Below are 9,487 nucleotides of genomic sequence, written 5' to 3' on the forward strand. Positions count from 1 at the left end.
CGCGACCCCAAAGTCCGTCTCGGCAGTGCTGTTCTCGATCCTTTCTCCCCCCAGACTGTATTGATACCGGGGGTTACCCCGACCCAGGTGCAGGACTTTGCACTTGGCCTTGTTGAACCTCATGAGGTTCACACAGGCCCACCTCTCCAGCCTGCCCACGTCTCTCTGGATGACATCCCATCCTTCTGGTGTGTCAACCGCACCACTCAGTTTGGTGTCATCCACAAACTTGCTGAGGGTGCACTCGATATCTGTAGGTAGAAATAACCCACAGCCGCTCGGGCAGACCTCAGCGATCCTCAGCAGATTGAGGCAGCTCAGGGCTTTGCAGGGGAAAGAAAAAAAATCAGGTAGCAACACACAAATGGCCACGTAGGGGTCTGTGAGCAGTCCCGTAACAGGGTCCACGCTCTGCCCACCCTGCTTGACTTGGTGCTGGAGTCATCTTGCCTTCCCTGCAGGACACTGGGGCCAACTCATGCCACAAACCACGTTTTCTCGTTTCTGTATCCTTGTTGTGGACTAGAAACCGCTCGGCTAAACCTGTCGGCATCGCTCTAGAGAGAGGCATGGCAGGAGAAGAGTTAAAACCTAATCTGCAGGGATTGAACCCGGTTTGATTTCAGAGGGGCAGAGAGGTGCAGGCAGCAGCAGGTTGGGGTTTGGGAGTTGGGGGGGAGGCTGCCATTTGCAGTTTGGTCACTGGAGGGTGCCATGTCCCCACCTTCTGCTCTCCCACCACCCTGACCCCCATCCCCCTTCTCCCACCCCACGCCATGGACCTTCTCTCCACATCAGCCACTCGTTTCTCTTTATCTTACAAGTCAGAGAAGAAAAATCAAACCCCTCCAGTGGCTGGGATGGCTGCACGGGGATGGGCAGAAGGTGTCTCGATCCCAACACCACCGCACCCGTAATGTGTGGCCCTGGGAGGAGACGGAGCCTGGGAGCAGGATGACCCCACACAGGGCCCAGCAGTGAGGGTGGGCTGCCCTTTGGGATTTTTACCACCCTTGGATTTGGGGGTGAACCAGTATCAGCTGAAAGAGCTGCTTGGAAAGCGCAAACCTGGGGCAGAGGTGATGTGCCCTTGCTGCTTTATCTGAGGATGTCCCTCACTGTCCCCTCAGGAAGGGGTGTCCCCACTCCAAAGATGTGGCAGGCTGAGGATGTACATGCTCCATTTCTAGCTGGGGTATCAAGCAAGGAGTGAGTAAACAGCTGAGTTTTGGGGTGTGCCATGATTGTTTTTTTTTTTCCCGGAGAACTATTCATTACAAAGCAATAAAATCAGTTTTATATCTTTCCTGTAAAGAACTTTCCCTTCTGATGACCTTCAAAGCTCCAGCTAGCCCCCCTTCCCTAGTGGGAGATGTCTGCTTATTTCACAAGCAGGGGGACTGAGCCAGAGGAGAGTGTGCTATTTATTCAAAGCTTGTGATGGAGCCCAGGTGTCCCGACATCCCATCTCGTCTTTGAACCACAGAAACATCCATCTCCCAAGGCCAAAATATGCCATCAAACCGGAATTTCTCACTTCTGCTCCCCCACACCAGCAATGAAAATATGTTTGGGCTCAGGGCAGGGGAGAGGCTCCAGCTGCAAATGCAGATCTGTCTTCAAACACCAAAGTTTGTCTGAGAATGAAGATGCATTATGGGATGTTGGGGGATGAAGCCAGGTCTTAGTGCCACAGAGAGAAAAAGCAACAAGCACAGGCGCTTCCAGTCTGTAACGTGGTAGCTGTCACCCCAAAAATGGGGGCAACCCTAGATGCTATGGGGCTATGGGATGTACAGCTCTGCATGGAGTACTTTACCAGCTTCTCTCCAGCTATTAATCCTTTCCAGTGCTACTCAGGTCCAGTAAATCCAGCGCTAATCCCATGTTAACAAGGCTGGACACCCATCATCCTGCTTTATGCAGAGCCAGAGCAGGTATTTTTGCATCCATGGTGGAGTTTACCATCAACACTATGGCTCTCTGTTGCAAGCTGCTGATTTATCCCCATGTGCAGAAAACTCCACCATTCACAGATCCCCAATTCCTGTTTTCCTCCAGCTTCTTGTTGCCTGTCTGGACACAGAAGGTGTCAGTGCACCCAATGCCTTGGGGACCTCCCAGCTCCTGTCTCTCCGTGTCCCTGCTCACTGATGCATGTACCCCATTCCCGAGTCTCTACCTGCTGAAGTCCAGGTGAGTCTGTACCCTGTTGCTCCCCGGACTGGGCTCCACCTTGCCTGGAGCGTGTCGGTGGTCTCGTTCTGCAGCAAGATGCTTTTCACCGGCAGGAACTTCACTGGAAGGAGGAGAGGGAACAAACCTTTCAGAGCATCTACTTACCAGTGGAAGACTTTGCTGGCTGCCCTCCCTTCATCGCTGTTCCTCCAGCCTGCCTGCCAACAGGAGAGGGATTTGCAAGGCCTCCTGCCCTCCTTGGCAGGCTGAAAGCATCTCATAAAAGCAGTGGTGAAAACAATCATATCTACGACCACTGCTTTCCAGGACCAATGTCCCTAATGCACTACCTCTCTTGCTTTATGCAGAGCAGGTGCAAAACGGGCAAGCAAGGCTCTGGCAGGTCTCCCACCCTTCCTCCCAAGCAGTGTGATGGTGTTCAAGGGCGTCCATGTCCATGCATGTGATGGGAGAAGAGCAGGGCTCAAGGTTGGAGTTAGGAAAGCCCCGTTGAACGTTGCCCCTTTGATGCACAAATTTGATGCCCCTTTGTAGGTGCAGCACCCACCAACTGCGAGGTGCTTATCAACAGCAAAGGGTGTGAACACAGCACCCAGGGCAAAAAAGGACCAAGCACAGAGTCAGAGCTCTTACATGTTCTCCCCAGCGCAGCCACAGGCTGGCTTGGCCCCTGGGGGTACACGGCATAGATGCTGATGCTGTATTCTCTATCCTCCTGCAAGTTATCCAGCACGTGGGAAGAGATGTCGCCCCTCAGAACTTGCTCGTATGTCATTCCTGGTCTATTGGCTGCAAAATCAAGAAGAGTGATGGTGAAGCCTTCCCACTGCCTGAGGTTGACATCCCATGGCGATGTCTTCACAACACGGTGAAAAACATGCACAGGGGCTGGTTCAAGTGCATGGCTGAAGTCTCCCAAACCATGTGATGTTGATGAGGGTTACATCTGTAGCTAAGGCTTCACATATCCATGCTGTCCCCGGCCCTCCAGATCACACAGAAGTGAGCATGAACCATACTGAAGGATTGAACTCACCCCACATCCACACCGAAGTAGACACTTGAGTATGAAAAACATCCAGGGCAGGTCTGGATGTGACAGTGCAAATGGGTACAAGGCATCCACAGCATCAGCCCCATCTTGACCTTCAAAAGCAGGTCCTTCAAAGGACTCTCCTCCTCTGTCCTGGAGGAACCACATTGTCTGTAAGTGACTAACCTGGCCTCCTTCCAGAGTGATGCCAGGAGCTCTGTTGTGCATTGTTCCTTCGACAAAATGGCACCTTTCTAGTCCTTGGGTCACTGCTCCTCTCAAAGCAAACTCCAAGAAAAATTAATAAAATTTCAACTCACCTCTGGGGATGTAGATCTTGTAGCCCTCCAGCTTGCCCAGTGGAGGTGTCCAAGCCACCTTCAAGCTATAAAGTCCTTCTTCTATCACACGGAAATTAGTGACTGGAGGCACAGGTGCTTTGGGGTACAAAAATATTGCAGAAATTGATGTGACACTGCTGTAATAAAGAGCCATGACAAAGACCCTGGGAAAATCTTTTGCTTTCAAGGACAAACACAAAGGTGAGCAGCACCAATTCTCCCTATTCTCTCAGCTGAATCCTCAAGAGCAACCACGCCCCCTCTACCAAACCCTTACCTACTTGAAAAGTGAGCTGAAACCCCCCAAGGCAGAGTGTTTGTGGGCTTCCTCTTCGAATCATGTTGGGAACTGTGAAATACCTACTCACAAGGCATTTCCTCCTGAGCAGAGAAAACTCCGTGGTGGTTTCATGCAGAATGAGCAAGAACACATGAATCAAATGCTCCTTGCACCTATGGGTGCAACTCTTACAAAGAGGAGCCCATTTTGATCCAGCCAGCCATGGCAGACAGATTTATAGCTTCTGCCTCTGGCTTCATGTTTGGGGATAATAAGAGAAGAGATCAAATGACTTTATTTCCACCCATAAAGACATTCCATCTTATTCCTGGCAAGTACATGTGAGTCAACCTCATTGAGGTGCTTTATTTATTCATCCTGTCAGAGACCTTCCCTCAAGAAGACAAACAATTTAAGGCATTGCGGGAGGTGGGGAAAGAAACAAAAGGCAAGGAAGAAAGGAATAATTCTTTTCAAAACCCCTCGTGAAAAGCAGACTCAGTGCTTCATCCAAAACAGGGAGGGAAGTGGAATTAGGGTACCCCTTAAACTCTTAAAACTCCCTATAGTAGTGTAGAGACTTCTGGGATAAAACCGGCTCCATCCATCACATCTGTGTCTTGCACTCCAAGGTTTGGCCAAGAGTGATTTTGATCCTTTGTTTCCAAGAACCTTGCCATTAGAGCCAGCCATGTGACGGCAAAGGAATTTGGCATGGCAGACTGCAATCCAGAGGAAGCCTAGATCATTTCATGGGACCAGAGATCACTACTTGGGGCATTTCCTGAAGGCCATGATCACACCACCTTGGTGTTCATCTTGAGTGAAATGAAGCCTGAAGCACATGCATAGTGGCAGACTAAACCTTTTGGATGATCCACTTTGGAAACAAGGTGTTTAGAATATACTCCTCTCCATAAAACTCATGCCTTTGTTTCTCAACCCATGGTCTCCAAAAGCTTTCTCATCCCAGGTTACATGGGTGTTACATTAACTGAATCCCAGCCTGGATTTGTTAAATCCTGCTCATTATTAAATGAGATGATGTGAGCTATCCAGCAGGCTGCACCCTCTGCTTTGAAGTGGGTTAACCACATGGGTTACTCTGCACCCACTCACAGTCCTGCACCCCACCCCATGGACATTTGCACAAAGTTACTCTTACCCATTCCTACCCATCCATCCCTCGCTCCTCGCACATATGGGTTTGAGGTGCATTTTTTTCCTGTGGCCACACAGACAAGGAACATGGGGATGACCACAGAAAAGACACTCACTTGTTTTCCCCTTGACAGCTGCTGACTCCCCAAGGGCGTCTGCATAGATGGCCCTCACCATGAAGACATACTTGGTGTTGGGTTTCAGATCAGTCACCAATACAGTACTTTTGTCACCATCCACCACAATCTGTCACACAGGGGGACAAAGGACATTGTTACACCTCCATGACAGTAGAAGACCCCTATGTCTGCAACAGGTTAAGAGCACAAGGCTTCACATCTGATGCAAGGTGACTTCCATGTGCAGAAACCTCTTAAAATGGTGAGGGTGGTCCCTAATCCCCTTAAAAAATGGAGGAGAAGGAACCATCTTTGGCAAAGAAAATTTCTTTTAAGCTCATTAAGGGCGATTTCAATGTAACCTGAGGGCAAGAGAGGTGGAGACAGCTTCTGTGTTTCCACTATATTTGTATGAGATTCTGAAGCAGCCAAGGATAATCATTCTTGTTAAATACAATCTTAATAATTAATACAATTAATAATCTTAACCTTAATAATTTATGCTTTCATAGATTTGTTCTATTATTAGAAATCAAAGCTTTTAGGCATACTTCTTCTATCCTTCAATCTTGCTCTCAAACTTTGTGCAGTGACCAAGCTGAACCGAAGCAAGCTGGCACACATGGCAGCATCCTTCATGCCAGGACATGGCAGATCCGAAACCAAAACACGCAGGGATCTTACCAAGATGAACAATCTTGGCAGCAAAAGGAATGGGGGATGTTGCTAGGGAAGCTAGATGGGCTTATTTGAGAGGTGGTATCACAGAGGTAAGGAAAGTAAGAGTGGTTCCCATTGACCTGTTCTTATCAATCCCAATGGAGTTTGTGCCAGTTTGTGCCACACCCTTCTTCCACCCTACCTTCCCCCTCGTCACCCCCAGAAACTCCATCTCTCCACAACAGCAATGCCAAAATTAGTGTGGGCAATCAGAATCATAGGTTGGAAGGGACCTCAAGGATCATCTGGGCCAACCTTTCAAGGTAAGAGCACAGTCTAAACAAGATGGCCCAGCACTCTGTCCAGCTGAGTCTTAAAAGTGTCCAGTGTGGCAGAGTCAACCACTTCCCTGGGGAGATTATTCCAATGGGTGACTGTTCTCATTGTAATAAATTTCCCTCTCGTGTCCAGTCGGAATCTCTGAAAGAGCAACTTGTGTCCATCAACACACCTGCAAATCTGACGGTCTATCTGTAGACCTTCGCTTCAAGCAAACAGCTTTGGGAATTTATGCCAAAGCACTGGGCTGTGACCAGGATGGCTGAGGGACGTGGTGCCACCTCCTAACCAAGCTGTGCCATCAGCAGCCTCAGCAGAGGACTAACCCCTAGCACCAGGGTCTGCAACTGGTGCTCTGCAAAATGGGAATGCAACTCTACCTGCCGCTGGTCCTCTGGAACCGGCTGTCCTGAAGGCAGCAAGGGATGGAGATGGACACGGTACCCTGTCACCCTCCCCGTAGCTGGCATCCACGTGAGTCGCAGCGAGCTGTGGCTGTGCTCACTGACGTACAAATCCTGGGGGCCAATGACCTTCTCAGCTGCAAAAAGAGAAAGGAAAGACCTTTGGTTTGGATCATGATGGTATCAGTGCTGTACATGTGCAAGCTGTTCATTGATGGGCTCAACATACTCAATGCAGAGAAAGCCTTGGGTATAGGTGGCACTCACTCAGGCTGAGAGCGCAGGGGCAGCTGGGATCTGTTTCCAGGCCAGAGCCACGCAAGCAGGTTTTTCTTTTGACAAATTGCTTGACAGCACAAGAAGTGAAACCAAAAGTGATTCTGGCTACTTTTCCCCTGCTTAATGCATAGGGTGTCAGCTCCTTCCTGCCCTTCTCCTTACTGCCACCAGACTAGAGTCTGCCAGAAAGCTTGACCTATCCATGAAACGTCACAGGAAGCCCTGAAGTGCTACAGAACCACAGAGAAGGCAAAGAAAGACCCTTTAAGGACTCAGATGAAGTTCTTCCAAGCTCGGCCCCAAGCTTTTAACTCATCTTCTCATTAGTTTGTGTGCCGAGAGGGGGGTGGGAATTCATTGCCATCACCTCTGGATTCACTGCAACATCAGTACCTCTTTGGGGAGAGCTCTAGATCTCTTTGGAGATCTCTTTGGCTGCTCTTTGCATCTTCTGCAAGGAACTAAGTTCTTTCTGAGACTCTGAGCTGTGCTGCCAGAGCTCACCATGAGAGGCCCATGATGAAGGCCCCCAAGGGGTAGAACTGCTACCCCAGCCAATTGCTGCTCCTTTTGTTTGAACCAGCAGCAAGACTTTCAAGATCTGGTATCACCAGACAAACCATGGAGATGCAGACACAAGCAAAATACACAGGACCACTGTCCCCAAGCAATAGATGCTCCATGAGCTGGTTGCTCCTCTAGGGTCATCCAACCCCTAAAGCTCCCTTGTGATGAACAGAGGGGACATAGGAGGGCCAGTTCCATGGTGTGGTTGGCACGTCCAGGGACTGGGAAGGGGCTGGTTTGAGCAGGTGGAAAGCAGGATAAAGGGAGTGCCTTGATGTACCTTGCACAGTCTGTTTGATGGGTCGTGGTGGCTCTGAGGCAGTGAAACAGAGCCTTCGAGAGAGTTTGGGGGCCACGTTGTGGAGCAGGTGGAAATCTTCAACGTAAAGCACATGCTCTGCAGTGGGCTCTGAAGCTATTTTATTCAGTTCATTCTTGTCAGCATCCTTAATTCCTAGAAGAAGAAAAGAGGAGGAAAGGAGGACATCAGACACCATCCCTGGGGCAGGCCAGGCATTGGCAAGGGCTGTCAAGAGCAAGTGGGAGCAATGTGCCGGCCTTTGAATTTCACACCAGCTTTGGAGTCATGCTGCCCACGGCAAAGGATGAAACAAGGAATGGAGTCTCAAGCTAGGTGGGCAGTGGTGAAGCAGATGAAGCCTCTTCCACTAGGGAAAAGAGGTCAAGGTTTTTCTCCAGCAGCATGTTAGAGATTGCCCCCATGCTAACGGGGCAAGGGGTGGAAAGCTCTCTTGGGGTGGAGAGTGAAAAGGAGCAGGGCAGGATCTGGCCTCATCCTTCCCATTGGATACAGAGATATTTCTGCTCTTCTGATGGATGAGCAGACAACGGGACTTTGGAAGGCCATGTGAAAATTGCAGGGCTTTCCTGTGGTTAAATTTAAAAAGGTGGTGGTGGGGGAACCCCAATAGACCAACCCTCCCTAATCTTCACCTCACATTTGTCCAAATCGACCTGGTTACTCTCTATAATGACACACCACCACCATCCCTTTTTCTCCCCTGATATGTTTGGTGAAGGGAAGGATTTGACTTGTAATATATGGCTGTATTTAGCTCTTGGGGGCAGGGAGGTGCTGAAACTTTTCCTTGCCCATGGAATTATTCTGATGGACGTTTTTAACGTATCTGAAGTCGGTCTCTGAACCCCATTAAGAGAAAGCTTCAAAAGCAAAAACATTTCATTTTTGAAAATGTCACATCAAAACATTTTGACTTTTATGGAACAATTTATTGAACTCCTCCTGAATTCGCAAGTAGTTTTGACAGATGCAAACCCGCAGATTTCCACTGAATAAATCAGCTATCGACAACAACAAAAATACCCAAGCACAGCACAGCTGTGATTTTCCTGTGCTTGCAGAGGTTGTTAGTGAGCCTGGGGATGGACGGGTGCAGTTTTTAGAGGAGAGGGGTGTCGTGCATCAGGAATCTTCCCCAGTGTTGGTGCACACACAGCATTTGGTGGCAATGCTCTGTGTCACTTAGCGTGTCCATACGTACCTACAGCAAACACTGTCACCCCCCGATCCTGCAGGACCTGGGCTTCCTCTTCAACTGAGTCGCCAGATTTTCCATCCGTGATCAAAACAACTACCTACAAGAATTGGCGTAGGAGCCAGAGAATGAAAGAGCACAACATGAGCAGGTATATTGCGTTTGCCTGGCAAGGATTTGTTAGCAGGGGGGCTACAGGGGTGGCTTCTGTAAGAAGCTGCCAGAAGCTTCCCCTGTCTCCGACAGAGCCAAAGGCAGACCCGCCGCTGGCCAAGGCTGAGCCCATCGGGGATGGTGGTAGCACCTCTGGGATAACGTATTTAAGAAGAGGGAAAAAATCGCAACAACTGCAATGGGAGAGAGGAGTGAGAGGATGTGAGAGGAGCAGCCCTGCAGCCCCCCAGGTCGGTGCAGCAGGAGGGCAGGAGGGGCTCCAGGTGCTGGAGCAGAGATTCCCCTCAGCCCCTGGGGCAGCCCATGGTGGGGCAGGCTGTGCCCCTGCAGCCCAGGGAGGCCCACGGGGGAGCAGATCCCCACCTGCAGCCCGGGGAGGACCCCACGCTGGAGCAGGGGGGTGCCCGAAGGAGT

The 9,487-nt window shown here is 50.0% G+C and overlaps 1 protein-coding gene across 1 annotated transcript in view; it reads right to left on the reverse strand.

The window, feature by feature from the left end:
* LOC118453341 (collagen alpha-1(VII) chain-like) overlaps window positions 1-9,487 on the reverse strand; it is a 109,046-nt gene that overhangs the window by 93,391 nt on the left and 6,168 nt on the right. The window contains exons 4-10 of the mRNA XM_035903878.1: window positions 8,906-8,999; window positions 7,663-7,836; window positions 6,513-6,673; window positions 5,131-5,260; window positions 3,553-3,669; window positions 2,833-2,988; window positions 2,183-2,299 (exon numbers count right to left, since the gene is read on the reverse strand). Of these exons, the coding sequence (XP_035759771.1) occupies window positions 2,183-2,299; window positions 2,833-2,988; window positions 3,553-3,669; window positions 5,131-5,260; window positions 6,513-6,673; window positions 7,663-7,836; window positions 8,906-8,999 (949 nt within the window). The remainder of the gene's footprint in view (window positions 1-2,182; window positions 2,300-2,832; window positions 2,989-3,552; window positions 3,670-5,130; window positions 5,261-6,512; window positions 6,674-7,662; window positions 7,837-8,905; window positions 9,000-9,487) is intronic.

Source organism: Egretta garzetta, unplaced genomic scaffold (genome assembly GCF_000687185.1).
Source record: "Egretta garzetta isolate BGI_Z169 unplaced genomic scaffold, ASM68718v1 scaffold260, whole genome shotgun sequence".
NCBI lineage: Eukaryota > Metazoa > Chordata > Aves > Pelecaniformes > Ardeidae > Egretta > Egretta garzetta.